We start from the raw sequence: 21,415 nt of genomic DNA, 5'->3' as shown, positions 1-21,415 counted from the left end.
GCAAGCTTACAAAACAAATTTTGCAAAGTAGCAGATTACAAAGTCAGCATATAAAAATCAAAAGCTTTCCTAAATACCAATAATGAACCTGCTGAGAAAGAAATCAGGAAAACAACTTTATTCACAATAGTCTAAAAAAAAAATACCTAGGACTAAATCTAACCAATTAGGTGAAAGAAGGCTACAACGATAACTGTAGAACATTGAAGAAAAAAATTAAAGAAGACGCAAAGATATGGAAGGACCTCCCATGTTCATAGATAAGCAGAATTAATATTGTTAAAATAGCCATACTACCAAAAGCAATGTACATATTCAGTGTCAAAATATCAATGACATTCTTCACAGAACTAGAAAAAAAAGGCCTAAAATTCATCTGAAAGAATAAAAGAATCAGAATAGCCAAAGCAATTCTAAGCCAGAAAAGTAACCCTGGAGGCATTACAATATCTGACTTCAAATTATACCAGAGAGCTATAATAACAAAAATCCGCATGGTACTGGCATAAAAGTGGACACTTACATCAATGATATGGAATAGAAGACCGAGAGAAAAACCCACTCATCTACAATAATCTGATCCTTGACAAAGTTGCCAAAAACATACATTGGAGAAAAGACATCCTTTTTAAGAAATGCTGCTGGGAAAATGAAAATTGATAGACCCTTGTCTCTCACCCTGCACAAAAAGCAACTCAAAATGATCAAAGACCCAGGTATTAGACCAGAACCTACGCAACTCCTAGAAAAAAACACGGGGTCCAAACATTCCAGCATATAGACATTGGCAATGACTTTCTCAATAGGACCCCTAAAGCTCAGGAAATAAGGCCAAGAGTTAACAAATGGAATCACATCAAATGAAAAAGCTTCTGCAGCAAAGGAAACAATTAGGAATGTGAAGAGAAAACTTATAAAATGGGAAAAAATCTTTATTAGTTACTCTTCTGACAGAGTATTAATATCAAGAATATAAAAAGAACTCAAAAAACAGCACCCCCAAATCAAATAACCCAATTAACAAATGGCCAAAGGAATTAAACAGACAATTCTCAAAAGAAGTAGTGATACCACTCCCCAATGATACCACACTCAGTATTTACCCTAAAGAATTGAAGTCTTCATACTATAGTGAGTGATACATACATACATAGGCTTATAGCAGCATAGTTCCCAATAGCCAAACTATGGACAGTGATATTGGCCAAACTATATTGTTATATTTTGTGCATATATTGATTGTAACAGCAAATCCCATTATTGTGTATAATTATAATGCACCAATAAAAAAACATGGGGAAGAAAAAGAAAAAAAGTTTCCTTATAAAGCACCTTTGGGCCTAGGCCAGGGTCATTCTGAGTTCTTGATAATTCAACTGTTGAACTGAGTTTGGCTTCAGAGAAGTTTATTGAGTATTTTGTGTTGATATCTATTACATATAAAAATAGCTTTCATTTTTAAAAAATTTCTCTTGTATTTGATTGTCTTGATGACAACTGGTTCATAAATTATTCTGGTTGTTTTATTTCTATGTCTAGAATAACATATATATATTTTTGAGGGATGGATATATATATATATATATATATATATATCCATCCCTCAAAAATTTGAAATTACTTACTAATAAAATTATCTACACTAGGAAAAAAAAGTATCACAGTATTGAAAGGTAAACTGAGACACAATAACATTTTTTAAGAGTTTATTTGAACAAATGACAATTCATCAGTCATGCAGCTCCAAACCAGATATGGTTTGGGTACTTAGCCAAAGGAACAAAAAAAGAACATTTTGAAAGGTAAATACAGAGATGAAGCAAAGAAAATATTTGATTGGTTATAGTTTTATAATTACTATATTTGGTATATCCTGTTGGGTTGTAAGTTGGTTATATTGGTAGGTAATATAAAATAGTCTGTGGCTTCTGATTGGTTAGTTTTAGCTTCATTTTTCCTTAATGTAGGAATTGACAAGCAATAGCTCAAGTAAAGTTTTGCTTGACTGCCTGTTTGCCACATCCTTGAGCAAGAAGAAGCCTTAGGAAATGAGAGTTATTGCTCATCAGTAAGTAAATGCAAAGGCCAACATATCATGGCTTTTTTTTATCGTTATTATGAAACTTTTTAGGTAAGTAAATAAGCATAGCAAATAATGTAAAAGACGTATTACCCATCTTAGGAAAAGAACAATTATAGTTATCTGTTTACCCTCACCCTGATCCTTTTTCCTCATCTCCCAAAGTAACCAGTTTTAGGAGATGATCCTTCACAGCCCTCTTGATTTTTGCACATCTTACAAAAAAGTGTTGACTGGAAACAAAGACAGTGTCTCCCTCTGGAGCAAATAGCAGATAGGTTTACTGCCCATTATAAAAGATTTTGATTCCCTAAAATCTCAGGGTTCCTCGGAACCCTGTTGTGCAACTCACTGCATGTATGTGCCCCCATTTATACCTTTACAGTTCTGGGCAAGCAGAAGTGATGCCAATACCGCTTGTCATGACAGTAGTGATAAAGTTCTTTGTCTTCAAGCCAGGAGACTTTTATCTTCTCCCAGTATTGATGAAATTTTAGCAAATAGAGTAAAGTCTCAGATCCTCCAGAGTTCTTGAAGTCTACAGTTTTACATTTAGCACTTATTATTTTCATTATGTATATTTTACTAAAGATGAATATGTAAAAATATAGTATTGTTTTACTTGATCTCGAAGTTTACATAAATGGGACCATGCAGTATGTTTCCTCCAGAAACCTGAAATACACTCAATTTATCCTCTAGAGATTTATCAATGGATCTACCCAGTCCATTAACTTTTAACCATTGTATAGCATTTAATTTATTAAATTTATACAATTTATTCATTCATACTTTTGTTGTGTAGTTTATTTTTGTGTCATTTAGGTGTTTCAAGTCTTATTATTGCAAATAATGCTGGCAGTGAAATTTTTTGTTCATGATTCTTTGTACATATGTAGGAATTTTTTTGTGTATAAACTTAAGAGTGTAAATGCTAAAATGTAATGCAAATTCATCTTCATCTTCCATCTGAATGGTTGTACCAAATTGCATTTTGGTTTGCAATATGCAAAAGTCCTTTTTTACTTTACATCTTTGAAAATATGGTAGCATCACACTTTTGAGGTTTTACCTGTCTGATGAGTATACAGTAGTGAATGTCCTTTTACATGTTCTTTGGTCATTTTTGTCTCCTTAAGTTGCTGTTATATCCTTAACCCATTTTTCCATTAGTGGTTGTGTTTTTATCTGATGAGTTTTAAGAGTTCTTTGTATGTTTATATGTTTAAGCTACTGGTATTCTGGCTATTATAAATGTATAAATAAACTGGGCACAGACCTGTAATCCCGACTGAGGAGGCTAAAGCAGGAGGATCTCAAGGTCAAGGCCAGCCTCAGCAATTTAGGAAGACCCTATCTCAAAATAAAAGATTAAAAAGGCTGGGGATGTAGCTCTGTGATAAAAGTGCCCCTGGGTTCAATCTTTAATAGGAAGATGGGGGCAGGCAGGAAAGAGCGAGGGAAGAAGGGAAGAATAACATGTCCTAGTCTGTGGCTTGTCATTTTCATGATTTATGGTGCTAATATAGTTTCCAGATTTCCTAGTGGAATAATAGAAGATTCATAGTATTGTTTAGTGGAGTCAAGGATCTAAAATAGTGATGACAGGATATTCTGACCAACCATTTTGTAGAGACTGGAACACAGGAAGAAGCTTGGGTTCTAGTCATGATTCTTCTATGACTGAGCATCACTGGAGTTCCATTACCCCCATGGCTTGGGCTCCTCATCTGTAGATGGGAGAGTTGGATAGATGATCTCCCTGAGCACCTTCCCAGTAGGTTTTCTAACACTATGAGTCATGCTCTTATGCACAAACAGGCAGTGGCAGGAGAGCCCAACTTCCCTAACGTGAAGGAACAGCCTCTGTGTCACTTCTCCTGACGCCCCCATGGAGTAGTCACCTTATCCTCACTGTGTCCACAGCAACTGCTCATATTACTGTCACAATTCTCCTGGCATTGTGCTGTTATCAGTGTGAGTACTATTTGTGCCTCTGAGTAGATCACAAGCCCTTTAGGACAGGGCTGCCTTAGCATATCCTCAGCATCCCCTGTAATTCCCAAGTTAGGTCAACCCTCAGTGAATGTTTAATGAATGATTACAGGACCATGGGAAGAAAAGGAGGGAGAATGGAAGGTCTTAAACAGCTGCAGATATTCACCCAGTGAACACAGGAGAGTTGTTAAAATATTTACACATCAACCAAAAGGACCATCAGCAAATAGTTTTATAGCTGTTTTACAAGTGGAGTCTATTTTTGAAGATCACACAGGCAAATTCTGGTGTACTTAATAATGGAAGCCAATACTCTCTGAGTTGTAATCTGATGTTCCAACTAAAAGGCTGAATTGTCATTATTTTAGCAAAAATAAATTAGAGTTTGAATTAAACTCACTTTTGTCCTTTTTGTGCAACAGAAATTTATTACTTACAATTTTGAACTTTTCCCTACCGACGTATTCTAAAAGATTAAAAAGGGAGTCTCTAAGCTGTGAGGCCTTTCATAATCATGATCTATATAATATCAGAGGTAGAAATACTTAAATAAATTCTCTTTTAGCTGTAATGCAATTCCCTGCTTGTAGTAAATGTAGGAGAAAACAAATCTACATAATAAAAATACTTGAGTTGTCATGACAACAGTAAGAAACAACAGGAGGAAAACTCTTAGCCCTTAAAAATGGTCTGTTACAAGGTGTCAGAACCCATTAAGTATGGTCAGTACTCTATCCTTCATTTAGCTCTGCCTTTACACAGCTGACTTCACAGCTGCAAATGTAATCCAATTTTCTCAGCTGCACATTAGCTTCTGGAAACAAATTTTGAACAGAGCTCTTTATCCTTTCCTGAGGGTAATATATTATCTATTCATCTTGAAAAACTGCCCAGTGTCCTCTATCTCCTACTCTAATATTTTCATTGTAATTTATTATGTCAGCATTGTCAGCTCCTGGTTTTAGTATGACTAGTAAGAACATTATTAAATAATAAAAAGTAAGTGGATTACAAGATCCACCAGGGTGGGAAGATGAACAGTGGAGTGAGGATAAACATGGCAATCTTACAGTTGTTCTGCAGGCCCAGTTTTGGCCCCAGCAAACACCAGCTTCCAAATGTGTTATAACATTGGTGAGCTCCTAGATATGCATCTCATAATAATGGGCAGTTGGTGATCAGCTGACAAATGGGGTCATCCATTAGATCATTTCTTGGGAACAGTACTTCCCAAAGTTAGGTCCCAAACCAAGTACATCTGAATACCCCAGCATGCTTGTTAAAAATGCATTGTTTAAATTTCTATTCCTAATCTTCTAAGTCAGAAATTTGGTGGTTGGCTTAAAGATATGAATTGCTAAGATTTGAGAATCCTTGCCTTTATCTCAAAAGTGTGAAAAAAAATTGAAGGCAATCCCCTCTGGTACTAAGTACCTAAGAAAGGCAAATAAGGTTGATTCCTAAGTGAATAAAAGGAAAGAAGACAGCTAAAAATGAAATTTACCTATTTCACAGTTTTCCTTAGGATTACCTTGGTTCTGACTGCTATGAATTTAAGCCAGACTAAAACCTGCTCTATAATGCTGGTGTTTGTATTATACCTCAAAAATAAGCATTCTAAGGTAAATCATTCTGCTGGTCTCTAGCATGCCAAAGATGAAGTTCGCAGTTTCCAAGAGCCAAACAACTAAACTAACAGTTAAAACATTGTGTGGTCCACAATGAGATACAGCTTCACACCCACTAGGATGGTTATAATAAAAGACATAAACAAGTGTCGAAAAAGATGTAGAGGAAATGGAAACCTATACATCACTGATTATACAAATAATTAGAATGTAAAATGATGTACATTTTGGGAAAACATTTTGGCCATTCATTAAAAGGTTTCAACTAGAGTGACCATGTCTCCCAGCAATTCCACTCACGGGTATATATCCCAAAGTATTAAAAACATTGTGTTAGTCAGTTCTTCATCCCTGTGACCAAATTACCTGATAAGAACAATTTAGAGGAGCAAAAGTTTATTTTGGGCTCACAGTTTCAGAGATTCAATCCATGGTCAGCCAACTTCATTTCTGTGGGCCTAAGGTAAGGAAGAGTATCATAGTGGAGGAAAACTCCTCAGCTCATGTCAGTCAGGAAGCCAAGAATGAGAGCAAGGAACCAGGGACAAGATATAATCCCCAAAGGCATGCCCCCAATGACCTGTTTCCTCACACCCCATTCTGTCTCCAGTTACCATCCAGAAGACCATTCAAATTATAAATCCATCAAATGGATTAATCTGATGAGATTATGAAATCAGAGTTTGAGACAAAACTTGATTCTCCTCTTTATTGGGGGAGTTGGGGGGGGTCTATGTAAACTTCAGGCCTCTGCAACCAAGAAAGCCCATTTCAGTGTTGACTGCTAATCACAGCAGGAGCTGCCTACCAGCCTCAGCTCTCAGGGTCACAGCCATATGACTTTATCATCCAAGCCTTGTGTTTGTTTTTTTCTGCCTGAATATCCTTAAAATAACAATCAATAAATGTTGTTTGCCTGAAAATTAAACATTATTTCAGATTTAATTAAAGAACAAGATTAGCAAATCTGTAGATCATGCTTTCATGTTATCTGAAGACCATCAGAAGACCTGGGCTCTGAAAAACTAAAGAAAGATTACTGTTTAGAGGGTCTTAAAACAAGAGTTTATATCAGACCCGATTTACCTAACTCCACTAACTACCTATCTTTAAATCTGGCTTAACTAAGGGATATAGCACCAGGCATAAAAAGCCTAACTGGGCTGTCAAGGAGGTCACACTGGTGATGGACTGAGTTAAGAGAATGTCTTTGGGGTGGAAGAAGGCCCTAGCAATGAACAGTATGAAGGACTTAGAATCAGTAGAACTATTGATTGAAGGAGCTAGAGAAGTAGGAATAAAGGATGCCACTCTGGTTTCTGGCTTAGATGAACTGCATGGTAAAACTATTTATCAAGCAAAGGAATTCAATAAAATTAAAGTGAGGGCTGAAGACAGTGATAAGTTCCATTTCAGACACATTGACTTTCAAGTGCCTGTGGAATATCCAGAACTTAGGAGAGAAGTCTGCACTAGAGATACAGTTTTGACAATTACCAACTGCAGCATAATTTCCATAGAAACATGTAGAGTGTAGGCACAGGAAAACACTCCCCTTCATGAGCAAGTGCTTCTGATCAAATTAACAAATTACTCTTAGACTGTGTGAATATTTAAAAAGCAAAACAGTGACTGGATCAAGGTGAGTGGGCACTATGAGCTAAGTTGCAATATAGAATGCACACACCTTTGTGTCCTCTCAGTTTCCATTTTGAATGTGTTATAGATCTTCAGGTCTGATTGCAAGATTTTCTTATTTTATAAAGGAGTTTTCAAGAGAACACTAAGGCAGTGTGGAAAATCAAATTTTACCTTTCTTTCTTAACTTGCCTTTCTTCTCTTTTGTTCTCTTTGACATTGTTTATGCTATTGTAAAACTGGAAGTAGAACAACAAAACCATCCGACATCACTTTCTATCTTCAAAACAGGCATGACAGGATTAAGACCTTGAATTGATATGTGTATTCGGAAGGAGCCATGGAACTGCTGATATAAAGGAAACTTTTGTGGGGTGGGGTAAGGGGTTGGTTTATACCTTGGACCAGGGAAAGGAGATGAACGCTCAGCCCCTGTAGTCTCTGGTCCTGGGACACATCATGATTTGTCCATGGGAATATCAAACCCTCTATCAGGCTTTAATAAAATGTGGCCATAACATTTTGATTTGAAACACAAAATGAGTCCCCAAATCAAAGTTAAAGTTTGTCAGCAACTGAGGGTCTTATAGGGTAATAATTTGGTGGTGGGGGGGGGAGGTGAGGTTTTTTTAAAAAGATATTTGTATCTTTTGTATTTATATTCAAATAAAAATAAAAACATCAATATCTTTTCCTTTTCTATTCTGGGCTTATTCTTAAAACCTTGTGTTGACTGTTCAGTTCAAACTCAGCCTGCTATTTGAAGGCTCTATAATTTGGCACCATCCAAGACCAATTGAATCAGAATTTGTGGGAAGGGGATGGACCAAAGCATCAATTTTATTTTTAATTTCCTCAGGTAATTTCAACATACAATCAAGGTTGAGACTCTCTCCGGTTACAGTATAAAATGAGGGAAACAACTGGGTCACTTGAATTATTGTGAGAAACAAATGGCAGAAATCAAAGTTTGCCTCAGCTTGGGATAGCATCTGTGCTGTGGGTGTGTGTATGCACATGTGTATGTGTGCATGCACATGGTTTGGATTTCTTCTCTCTGCCCTGCCATGCAGGTGACTGCCGTGCGGGTCTATGTGAACAGTTCCTCTGAGAACCTCAACTATCCAGTCCTTGTTGTGGTTCGTCAGCAAAAAGAGGTGCTATCTTGGCAGGTTCCGCTGCTCTTCCAAGGACTGTAAGTGATTCTTTTCCCAGATGGTTTCATTACATTTTGTTTTCTTCAATGTCCTGTAACCAATGATCAGTTGGTTTTCTAGTGAAAGGAGAAATCAGACATGGGAACATTGAGATGTCATGAATGCAAAGTGCAAATAATGTTTGTGGTGCATACCCTGAACTGTTCATCTCCGTTCCATTTCCATCTGCTTTGAATTTCACATAAGCACTGTTCTTAGATTTGCAGCAACTGGAAAAAAATTGTTCCTTCATTTATTTATTTTTAAATAGTGAGACAGGGTCTTATTAAGTTGCCCAGAGTGGCCTCAACCTTACAATCCTCCATCCTCAGCCTCCCAAGTAACTGGGATTACAGGCATGTACCACCATGCCTAGCTCCCTTTTACAGTTTTTAAATCTACCATAGTTTTCTCCTGGTTGGGAAATGGGTCATCCAATAGCCATTCGGTGAGTTAGGCCTAGCAGTGAGCATATAAATAAGCAGTAACCTCCCCCACCCCCATGCTGGTGTACTCTTCATTCAATAATATTTATAGATCACTATTAAGTGGTAGGTGCTGAGGATACAACTATTAAAAAAAAAAAAGTCCTTGTCCTCACCGAGTTTTAATTTTCTCAGGGAAGAACTATGTAAGGCATTACCACACTAATAAGGAAAATCCAAAGACACAGAATATGGTATTAGACATTTTCAAAGGTTCAGAAATTTGAAGATTGAAATAGTGGCTCTGATAGCTTAGACTATTAGATCTAGGATTTTCTTTACCTTCTATTTTAACAACAGTTAAAAGAGTAGAAAAATGGAATCAACCAGTTTTTTTTTTAAATTAGGTTGTCCATCCCCCTCAATATCTGATGTTTTTTCCTCACTGAATAGGAAGATGGGAAGACGGCTTGACCTAATGTAGACAGTGCTTAAGTGAACTGGTCATCACCGAGCAGTTCTCACGTCCCCATTATTAGGCCACAATAACACTAGTTGAGTTTGTTTTTTTGACTTTTGTTTTTATGTACCAGGGATTGAACCTGGGGCACATAACCAGTGATCAACATCCCAGGCCTTTTTGTTTTTTGAGCCAAGGGTCTCACTAACTTGCTTAGGGCCTTGCTAAATTGCTGTAGCTGCCCTTGAACTTGGGATACTAAGTTGCTGGGATTACAGGCATGTGCCACCATGGCTGGCCAACAACACCAGTTCTAAAATCACTATCAATAGATCCAGCCTAAAATTTAAAATAAGCAATTTGGAAAGAAGTGGAATGAGATCATCTTTTCCCCCTGCTGGCTTACGGAGTCTCTTCCTTATTCTTGCTGATGTTGCCCTCCTTTATCTGCTACAGATACCAGAGGAGCTACAACTACCAGGAAGTCAGTCGCACCTTATGTCCCTCAAAAGCAACCAATGAAACAGGACTTTTGGAACAACTGATATTTGTAGACGTGGCATCCATGGCACCACTTGGTGCCCACTACAAACTGCTGGTCACCAAGATCAAGAACTTCCAGCTCCGGTAAGCAGGACTCATGCGGCCTTTCTCTGCTTGTCTGTACTTCCTGTGCTTGTAGATGTTCAATTTGGCTTCCATCCCTACTGATCAGCACTCTGCAAGGAAATAATCCACTTAGTATGTTATTTTAACACATTCTGAACGGCCCTGCTCAGCAAAGCCTTAATCTAATCACAAGGGAGGTAGTAGGAGACTGGTGCAGAGGGAAAGAGCTGTTGGTCTCATAGATATGTCCATTTTTGGAAGACTGCATGATGGCTCAGTCCTGCCTATAATCCAGTCAAAAATTATTGGTGTCTGGATACCATTATATGTCTAACCACTGCCACACTCCTGGAAGAAGTTGTGATTTTGTTTTAAGGAAGATTCAACTAATTTTCCTATCCTGATTGCTATTTTAGTTTTCTTCATTGAGGTTGGGATGTGGCTTTGTCCTTCTTTGGAGTAACTAGCATATTTCCCCCTGTTTTTTAAAAAACAAAACAAACAGGCAAGCCCATTGGAAAAAATAGGCATGAAACTGACATTTCACCAAAGAAGCTCCCTCAAAAGAAAAAAAAAGCCATCTCATAAGCTGTCAGAAATATAAATTTAAACCACAATAAAATTTCACTACAACTACCAAAATGTTATCATTTGAAAGGCCTGATGATGTAGTGCCAGTCCTAACTAAATACTCCACTCTTGGATTTAGAGGTTGTGGTATTGTGATATTTATTCAGTGGAATATCCATGACAATAAAAGTGGACAAGCTATTGCTGTACCTAATGACATGGGAAAACCTCACAATGTTGAACAAAAGAACACATGCAACAGGCATGTGGTTTATGCTTGTAATCCCAGCAGCTTGTGAGGCTGAGGCAGGAGGACAGAGTTTAAAGCCAGCCTCAGCAAAAGCGAGGCGCTAAGGAACTCAGTGAGACCTTGTCTCTAAATAAAATACAAACTAGGGCTGGGGATGTGTCTCAGTGGTCGAGTGCCCCTGAGTTCAGTCCCTAATACCCGCACCCCCCAAAAGTACATGCTGTTTGGTTTCATTTATATAAAGTTTACTAACAGGTGAAACTGCTCTGTAATATTAGAAGCCAAGATAGTGATGTCTTTAAGAAGGAAATAGTAAATAAATAAAACTTGTAGAAGATGGAAAATGTGAATATTAGGGAAAAAAGTGTAAATATTGAATGGAGAGGGAAGTCACATAATTTTTCTTTAAAATCCTTTTAAATATGTAGTATAAGAATTTTTCATTCATATTATGTAATAATATGCTACTTTAGACCATGAGAATAAAATCATTTGATCTATTAAAAAAAAGAAGGAAATAGTAATAGTGGTTCTATTAACTCACTAAGAAATATGCTTACAATTTCTGTGCTTTTCTGTATGTTTATTCTATTTTGATTAAAAAGTTAGTTTAAAAATCAGGATTTTAAAAAATAGTATGTGCTACCTTATTTTGCAACTCATTTTTTTTTCTGAACAAAATGTTCTATTAGAAAGCCCCTCTTTACATTTAATAAGGCCATTTATAAAGAAGTCTAAGCAAGTGGAGTTGCTAATAGGAACTGAATATTTATCTTAGTCTTCACCGCATCCTGGACATACTACTGTACCTATCAAAACAATTGGATAAATGGCTGAAGGAATGGTCAGAAGGTTGGAGAAGTAGACACAGCAGTTTGTTTTAAGTCCTTGCATTAATTCTGGTGTTGAAAAGATGATGTGATAATGTTAAGAGCAAAAGACATCCCCTCCGTTCACCCCCAAAAAAGAATGGAAAAAAAATCAGGGTCTTTAGTGAGGAGATTTGTGCACTGAAACAGTTTTTAAAGTTTTCCAGATGATCCCAACATGCAGCCAGAGTAGAGAACCATTACCCTAAAACAACTTCCAAATGTGGTTATCCAGTTTAACTTAATAATTTAAAATCAGTTTGATATTAAACCATATGGGAATCCATGGTTATACATTAAGTGGGGGTGGCAGCACACTATCTGAACAGTGAGTGCAGTTTAACCTTTCAGAGAAGACTTGCCTTTGCTGATCAGTGTCTCTGACCCCACTGTCACCCGGTGGCAGTGTACTTGAATTATAATGTGGGTTTTGGGGGAGGTAATTGGACCCCCCGAAGAACTGAATTCTGAGAAACTGAAGTCATAAAGTCACAACTCTGTGCAAGTGTTAATGAATGATTCCCATGTCAGTGAAACTGCAAATCTATTCTGTCACATCTGTTTCTGTTTCCACATCTTATGATACAATTTAGCCTCTTTTAGCCTCTGCAACCAGAAATGGAGAGCATTTTAAAATGCACAGTGTTACCAAGTTTTATGAGATCAAGATAAGTCCAAAATGGTAGCTGAGATATTTGTGTTTCTGCCTCCCTGGCTCTATCAGCATCGCTGATAACCCAGAAATCCAGAGAATGGGGCTAAGAATCTTTTTTTTTTTTTAGTTGTAGATGGACACATAGCTTTGTTTTATTTATTCATTTATTTATTTTATGTGGTGCTGAGGATCGAACCCAGTTCCTCACGCATGCGAGGCAAGTGCTCAACTACTGAGCTACAACCCCAGCCCCAGGGGCTAAGAATCTATGACTGAGGACTGCTGTAAGAATTGGGCTCCAGCTATTGAGAGAAAAACTTAAGAATTACCTCAGAAGTTCCTGACATTGTAGTTTTTGCAGACAAGAAAATATATGAAGCATGTTTTGGGGTTGTTGTTCCCCCCACCCCTTGAATCATACTTTTATGGGCAGGAGGTAGGTACTGGGAACTGAACCTAGGGTTATACTATCACTAAGCTACATCCCCAACCCTTTTAATTTTTTATTTTGAGACAGGGTCTCACTGAGTTGCTTGAATTTCTAATCCTCCTGTCTCAGCCTCCTGAGTCATTGGGATTACAGGCATGAACCACAGTGCCCAGCTAGAACCATACACTTTAAGAACTGAAAGAATTTTGGAAGTCTAAAGTACCCATTTCATTGATACAGATGAGCTATCTGATGCTCAAAGATGACTTGGATATTTTTGTTCCTTTGTTTTTGTTGTTGTTGTTGTTGTTTTGAGAGGTGGTCTCACTATATTGCCCATACTGACCTCAGACTCATGGGCTTAAGCGATCCTCCTGCCTCAACCTTCTGAGTAACTGGAACTACAGGCATGAACTACCTATGAGTCAGATGCTCAAAGATGTTAAGTGACTTTTCCAAAATCACACAACTAGGAAAGTGTAAAATCAGGGCTAAACTTTGCTTCCAACTCTCAGTTTGGAGTTCTTATCATCATGTGCTATTTCTACTTTGTGCTTAAAACTGTCCTTCCAATTTTTATGTTCCCCTAAATATATTTCTCAATTCCATAAAACATTTATTTATTTAAATCCAACTTTAAATAAAACAATTCAGCCTTAAAGCACTCACTCACTGCTGTTCTCTCCCACTCCCTCCACACACCACACACGTATACAACTTTGCTACTACACATACTCCCAAAGTGCCCCCCCCATGCTCAGTGTGACGTTGTAGACAGGAAGCAGCAGGGGCTTGCTGGAGCAAGCAGGCACATGATCACAGGGTGGAAGGAGGTTCAGAGGGGTGTTGAGAAATTTAGATAATTGTCTACATTACATAGTCACACAGGGAATGGATTTGAAAGGGACAAGACTGGAGGCAGAGGACCTAGAAGGCTGATGCAGTCAGTGGTCAAGATAAATAAAGAGAAGGTGACTTTAAAAATTTAGGAAGTGGGGCTGGGGATGTGGCTCAAGCGGTAGCGCGCTTGCCTGGCATGCGTGCGGCCCGGGTTCGATCCTCAGCACCACATACAAACAAAGATGTTGTGTCCGCAGAAAAAAAACTAAAAAAAATTAATAAAAACACACTCTCTCTCTCTCAAAATAAATAAATAAAATAAACCTTTCCTTTAAAAAAAATTTAGGAAGTGAAGTTGACAAAACTTAAGTGGACATGTCACTATACTGTGTTGATTTTAAGTCCTTTGGGTGAATGCCAAGGACAGGGATAACTGGGTTAAATTGTGGTTCCATTCCAAGTTTTCTGAGGACTCTCCATACTGCTTTTGTGGTCTCATCAGCAATGGATGAGTGTATCTTTCCCCCCACATCATTGCCAACATTTATTGTTACTTGTATTCTTTTTAAAATTTTTTTGATTTGTTCTAATTAGTTTATACATGATAGCAGAATGCATTTTGATTCATTGTATACAGATGGAGCACAACTTTTCATTTCTCTGGTTGTACACAATGTAGACTCCCATCACATGTGCAGTCACACATGTACCTAGGACAATGATGTTCATCTCTTTCCATCATCTTTCCTACTTCCATGTCCCTTCCCTTCCTCCCTCCTCTTTGCCCAATCCCAATATTTATAGCAGCTCGATTCACATGCTATGGAACCACCCTAGGTGCCCTTCAACAGATGATGGATAAAGAAAATGTGCTATCTACACACAACGGCATATTACTCAACCATAGAGAATGAAATTACAGCATTTGCCGGTGAATAGGTGGAACTGGAGACTAGCATGCTAAGTGAAATAAGCCAGTCCCAAAAATACCAAAGGCCTAAAATTCTCTCTGATATGTGGATACTAACACACAATAAGGGGATGGGGAGGGGAAAATAGATGTTCGTTCATTGGATTAGATAAAGGGGAATGATGGGGAAAGAGGGAGGACGGGAATAGGAAAGACAGTAGAATGAATCAGACATAACTTTCTTACTGGTCATACATGAATACATGGCCAACATAACTTATCCACATCATGTACAACCACAAAAATGGGAAGTTATATTCTATATATTTATAATGTGTCAAAATACATTCTACTTTTATGTATAACTAAAAGAAATTTTAAAATGTCCTTTTAGTAGAAGGAAGACGAGCTGGGCATGGTGGCGCATGCCTGTAATCCCAGTAGCTCAGGAGGCTGAGACGGGAGGATCGAGGGTTCAAAGCCAGCCTCAGCAATGGTGAGGCGCTAAGCAACTCAGTGAGACCCTGTCTCTAAATAAAATACAAAATAGGGCTGGGAATGTGGCTTAATGATTGAGTGCACCTGAGTTCAATCCTTAGTACCAAAAGAAAGGCCCGCTAAGTAAAAGTCCTTCAGGAAGGCTGCTCTGCATCGCACCTAAGGCAGAGTTATGGGAGATAGGTCTGGAGAAACACACAGTACCCAGCCTTGATGTTTAAGGTTTTGGAGGCTGAATGAGAGGGTTGGGACACCACTGAAGGGTTTTAAGCAACAAAATAACATGAATGTATCTGACCTTTGAGATGACTTCAGTGGCAGTGTGGAAGATGGATCAGAGTGGAGGAAAGAGTACAAGCAAATGGACAAATGAAAAGTTAGTTGAATAGAGAAAAATACATAATAATTAGAACCTGAACATATTATAGAGGTAACAGAGTTGTAAGGAAGAAGAAGAGTCAAGTAATACACCGGGGGCAAATTCACAAATTCAACAGATATAAGAGACATAATAAAAATTATAGTCTTATGTGAATACTTATAGCCTTTGACCCTCTGTAGCCTTCTAAGTAAAGATCTTGAATCTTTTTTTTTTTGAGCAGATAAAATGTGTAAATGAGATATAACTACCATGCTGCAAAAGTAGTTTTCTTTGTTGTTTGGTTGAGGAAATGGATGGCTAAGAGGCACTTGGACGATTCTACTATGTGTTATACTATGTAATCATCCCTTAGTATTTTGAGAGAGACTCAAAACATTTATATTACTTTTTGTTATTGATGCTATAGTGGGCAAAGATGATGTTTTGGTTGGGGAACAAGTACATCCACGTAACTTTCACACTAATAGAATGAGAGGATCACTCAAATGGAAGGTGGTAGGGAGAAGTCTGAGATGAAGCCTATGATGATGCTAGAAGTCTGGTGAGGTTTATTGTCAAAAAGACACGATGAGTCGGAATCAGAGAAGGGACAGTACATTCCATTTTAATCAAGTGGAGTTTGAGGTGCTTGAAGAATGGTCAAGGGCAGAAGCTTAACAGGTAATCTGTGTTCTATAACTGGAGCCCAGGAGATGGCTGGACAGAGAAACTTGAGATTCACCATTACTTTTGAAGTATTTATGGCAACTGAATATATACATGTGGCTAAGAAAGATGGGAAGATCAAGAACAGAACTATGATTGATATCTCGTAAAGAATGGCTTGAGAAAAAAAATGGTTTGAGAAATAGGAGCTATCAAAAGAGGCTGAGTAAATACAGTTAGATATGTGAAAGAAAACCCAGGAAAGCAGGTATCATAAATCCTGGGGAGGGAAGTGTTTCAAGACACAGAAAGCTTGTAGGCATGGGCAACAACTTTCTCAATAGAACCCCTAAAGCTCAGTAAATAAAGCCAAGAGTTAATAAATTAGATGGCATCAAATTAAAAAGCTTCTTCATAACAAATAAACAATTAGGAATGTGAACAGAGAACTTACAGAATGGGAGAAAATCTTTGTTAGCAGCTGTTCTGACAGAGGATTAATATCTAGAATATATAAAGAGCACAAAAAACTTTACACCAAAAGATCAAATAACCCAATTAATAACTGGGCAAATGAATTAATCAAATATTTCTCAAAAAAGAAATACAAATAGTCAAAATACAAAATACAAATAAAGAAAATATTCAACGTCATTAGCAATTAGAGAAACAAACCAAAACTACACAAAGATCTCATATCACACCAGTCAGAATGGCAATCATTAAGAACACAGGTAATAATAAATGCTGGAGAGGTTGTGGAGAAAAAGAAACACTTTTATACTGTTGGTGGGACTATAAATTAGTACAATCACTATAGGAATCAGTATGGAGGTTGCTCAAAAGACTAGGCATGGAACCACCATACACTCCTCAGTATTTATCCTGTAGAATTAAAGTCATCTTACTACAATGATACATGCATATCGATGTTTATAGCTGCACAATTCACAATAACCAAACTATGGAACCAACCCAGGTGTCCATCATCAGATGAATGGATAAAGATAATGTTGGATACACACACACACACACACACACACATCAGAGATTTATTTAGCCATAAAGAAAAATATAATTATGGCATTTTCAGGAAAATCAGTGGAACTCGAGACCATCATGTTAAGCAAAACTTAGAGATTAAGAGACATATGGTTTTCTCATATAAGGAAGCGAGAAAGGAAAAAGGAAAACAAAGTTGGGGGCACATCTCCTAAAAATCAAAGGGTGATCAGTAGAAGAAATGGATGAAGAAGTGGGAGGAAGCGGGGAGTTCTGGGGAGTGATATTGGCCAAATTATATTGTTATGTCGTGTTCATGTACAAATATGCAATAATAATTTCATCACTATGTACAACTCTATTACACCAATTAAAAAATGTGGAAAGGAAAAAAAGAGAAAGTGATTGTCAATATCAGATTCATGGAGAGATAAAGATAGTTGAGGGTTAAGTCTCTAGATGTAGTTATTAGAAGGTGCTATGGTCTAAAGGTTTGTGTTCCCCCAAATTGATACATTTAAATCCTAACCACCAAGGGGATGGTTCTAGGAGGTGGGACCTTGGGGAAGTGAAAAGGCTATGAGGGTGGGGCCCTCATGAATGGGATCAGCATTCTTGTAGAAGAGACTCTTCACATTTTTCCACCACATGAGGATACAGTGAGACAGTACCATCAATAAAGAGGCAGGCCCTCTTCAGACACCAAGTCTGCAGGCATCTTGATCTTGGACTTCCCAACTTTCAAAACTGTGAGGAATAAATTTCTAACCTTTGTAAGTACTCCATTGACAGATGATGGTGTAGCTCAGTGTGATAGAGCACTTGCCTAGCATGCATGAGGCCCTGGGTTCCACACCCAGCCAAGAAAGCAAACAAACAAACAAAAACGTAAGCACCCAGTTTATGGTATTTTGTTACAGCTGCCCAAATGGACTGAGACAAGAGGGCACTGTTCCCATCAGCACAGGCAGTTTCAAGGGGATGATGGGAAAGGAACCACGACAAGAGCAGGCAAAGGGAAAAATGAATGAGAATAGAAACTCTTTAAATAAATAAGCTGGCTTGTGAAGAAAAGGAAGGGTATAGGATTACATTAAAGAAGGGAGAAACAGAGATAAGGGAAGAATAATGTTGGGGTGGTTTGTTATTTATTTTGAAAATGGTCAAGACTGGGATATATTTATAACCAAGGGGTTGAAAGCCAGATTAAACTCACAGAAAAGTTGGTTTGTAAAAGCCAAGTCCTGAAGAAGGATAGAAAGGATAGAATTTAGCATGTAAGCACAGAGTTCATACTTAGACCAGAGGGATGAAGGGCAGAGACAGGGTTGGAGATGACAGAAGGGCTGGAGAAAGGTTTGGGCAGTGACGGGAACCCTGCACAGATGTCAGTTGGAAGATTATAGGGAATGAAGTCCATAGTCCAAGGCAATAATACAGCATCATTTCCTTCAACAAATAAAAGTTTGGAACACCCATGGCTCTCTGTGTCAGGGGCTTGCTGATGAGTATGATGCTGTGATTCTGAGAGACCTCTCTGGGACTCACCTCAAAAACTACTGAACTTTTTTCTGGCTGTCATGTATTTAAAATATGCAATTAAAAAAAAAAAAAAACTACTGAACTTTTGTGCCTGCCTCTTCTTCCACTTACCCTTTCTTCCCAACCCTCTTTCCTTTTTCATCTATTTTATTATCCTCCTGTAAAGATTTCTTGTTTCACCAGGCACAATGGCATACGCCTATATCCCAGCAGCACGGGAGGCTGAGACAGGAGGATTGAGAGTTCAAAGCCAGCCTCAGCAGTGGTGAGGCACTAAGCAACTCAGTAAGACCCTGTCTCTAAATAAAATACAAAATAGGGCTGGGGATGTGGCTCAGTGGTTGAGTGCCCCTGAGTTCAATCCCCTGTACTCCTGCCCAGAAAAATATACACAAAAGGGCTGGGGATATAGCTCAGTTGGTAGAGTGTTTGCCTTACATGCATAAAGCCCTGGGTTCAATCCCCAGAAACACACACAAAAAAATTTTTTTTAAAAATGATTTATTGTTTCTTTTTCTGTCCCCATGGTTTCCTGTCTGCCTCTTCTTTACCCCCTCTCCTTCATCTGCACCTGCCCTTGATTCCATCTGTTTCTTTTCCCTCTGTCCTTCCTTGAAATTGCAAAACAAAGAAACAAAAATTGCACTTTCATCTCTTGTATTTGTTGAATAAGTATTGTTTCCTGTTCTTGAGTTTTACAACAAACAAGTTGAAAATTTGATGCTTCTTTCTCTAAAACTAAAAGTACATATGAATTTCTATTAGCTTTACTCTTATGGTTAATGACCCTTGATAAAACTATCTCCACCTCTGTTAGGAACCACACAAGAAGAAACAATATTTCATCCCCAACAAACAACATTTATTATGCAAATACTGTTGACTCCAAGAGAAAAAAAGGAGTTAAATGTAATAGTCTTAAATTCAATACTGTACTTTCAGCCAGGAATGGTGGCACATGCCTGTAAGCCCAGACATTTGGGAGTCTGAGACAAGGATCATAAGTTCGAGGACAGTCTCAGAAATTTAGTGAGACCCTGTGTCAAAATAAAAACTAAAAAGGGCTGGGGATGTAGCTTTGGTAAAGCACCCCTGGGATCCATTTCCAGTACCAAAAAAATAATAATAATGGTGATGATGATGATATACTTTCAAAGTTTTCATGCATTATACTAGCAAATAAAATATAACGAACAAGAAAAAAAACAAAGTGCATATTGATGTCCATAAATTCTGTTATAATTGGAATTCAAATGAAGAGGTAGATAAAAATAAAATTTCTGCCCTAAGTACACAGTTGTTTCAGGAAATCTCATGCTGTCTGTTGCTAACCAAGAAAATCAGTGTCCTCTTCCTATTCTGACCTGTCAACAAAGTGAGCTCTGTGCCCCTGTTGCCCTGATGACAGCAGATGACTCTCAGGCCACACACAAAACCACAGATCCTGACTCAGGTTGTGGATCCTTAGTAGAGACTCACAACGGGGTTTCACATGGACTTGGGCTCCTTTAGGTGACTTAAGACCAGGAGTTTTCAACAGTGCTATAGCAGAACCAATCTTCTACATGAATGACGATTTCTGTTGAAAGGGAATATATAAGAATTTCATCCCTTGTTGTGAGCTAAATTCTGAGCCCAGTTCAATAAAAGCCTAAATCATGGCCATTGTCTTTATTTAAATAGTGTTCAAGTCTTATGCTTCTAAATAAAACCTCAAATTATACATATCTTGCTTAAATTTCTTGACATGCCCCTTATAAAGGAAGCTCTAAGTTTAAAAGATATTTAATTTTTAAAAGAGGAAAATTAGGAGTGGGAAGAAAGAATCTTCACAGAGCTCCAGGAGATGAGGATGGTGACAGATTCCAAAAATTCCGGTTCAAATTCCCAAAAAAGCAGAGAGGGGTGTACATTAGACAGGTTTAGGGTATGACATCCCTAGAAGAGGTGTTTCAGCAGCTTGGAGAATTTCAAGAACAGTAGACTTGTATGTGAGATCTCCAAGGCTAACAATGAAGCAGGAGCCAGAAAAAGCAAAACAGCCCAAGAGCAACTCTCACAAGGTGTAGAGAAGAACCAGTTTGTCCTTTGTGTTTTCCTGTCTCTTGAGCTGTTTCTCAGATGTTCCCTCCAGGCAGCCTTCAAAGCATGCATCCTTCATACTCCTTGAGTTCTCCATTCCTTAGTGCCTGGATCATTGTTGTCATAAATATCTAATAAAATGATTCACAGTAAATTTCCATTTGGAGAGAAAATAGCTTCTTTGGGTAGTATTTACATTTTAAAGTTGGGCCTTAGAAGGCAATGCCTAACCCAAGAAAGTCAAAATCTTGGAGAATTTTGAGCAGGTGTGTCAGGCAACAGGAGAGAGAAAGAGCATGTGTTTATCACCAGCAACCATGCTACAGTGATTACCTAGTCATCATGTTTTCTTTTTAAAATTATCTTCTGTCATGTATCCATCAAAATTATCTTGAAATGGTACCTACATTATCCAAAATGTAATTACCTTACCTTATCCCCAAGTCTTCATTTCTTTTCTTTCAACTCACTTCTAATACCTAAACTCTGTACTTGATTGTAAAAATAAGAGTCCAAAGGCAAAAGTGTCCTTAAAAGCAATCAAAGCACTGACTTATATAGGTAGGTCTTCATGGATATTTAAAGATATAAAAATCATCTTCTCCAATTTGATCATTCTTAAGAGTTGAAACCACCAACTCCCCATTTAATTTATCAGTTTGAGGGTATAAACTCCCTTCACAAAGGGTAAGGCCCTCCTTCCGTC

The 21,415-nt window shown here is 37.8% G+C and overlaps 1 protein-coding gene across 2 annotated transcripts in view; it reads left to right on the top strand.

The window, feature by feature from the left end:
* The window catches only part of Sidt1 (SID1 transmembrane family member 1), an 80,748-nt gene that overhangs the window by 9,671 nt on the left and 49,662 nt on the right, over window positions 1-21,415 (top strand). For both annotated transcript variants that reach the window (XM_048803291.1, XM_015478267.2), the window contains exons 2-3: window positions 8,418-8,539; window positions 9,882-10,052. In XM_048803291.1, the coding sequence (XP_048659248.1) occupies window positions 9,991-10,052 (62 nt within the window). In that variant the 5' untranslated portion in view covers window positions 8,418-8,539; window positions 9,882-9,990. The remainder of the gene's footprint in view (window positions 1-8,417; window positions 8,540-9,881; window positions 10,053-21,415) is intronic.

Source organism: Marmota marmota, unplaced genomic scaffold (genome assembly GCF_001458135.2).
Source record: "Marmota marmota marmota unplaced genomic scaffold, marMar, whole genome shotgun sequence".
Lineage (NCBI taxonomy): Eukaryota > Metazoa > Chordata > Mammalia > Rodentia > Sciuridae > Marmota > Marmota marmota.
The sequence above is the reverse complement of the archived record's forward strand: the minus strand, read 5'-3'. Positions and strand labels throughout refer to the sequence as shown.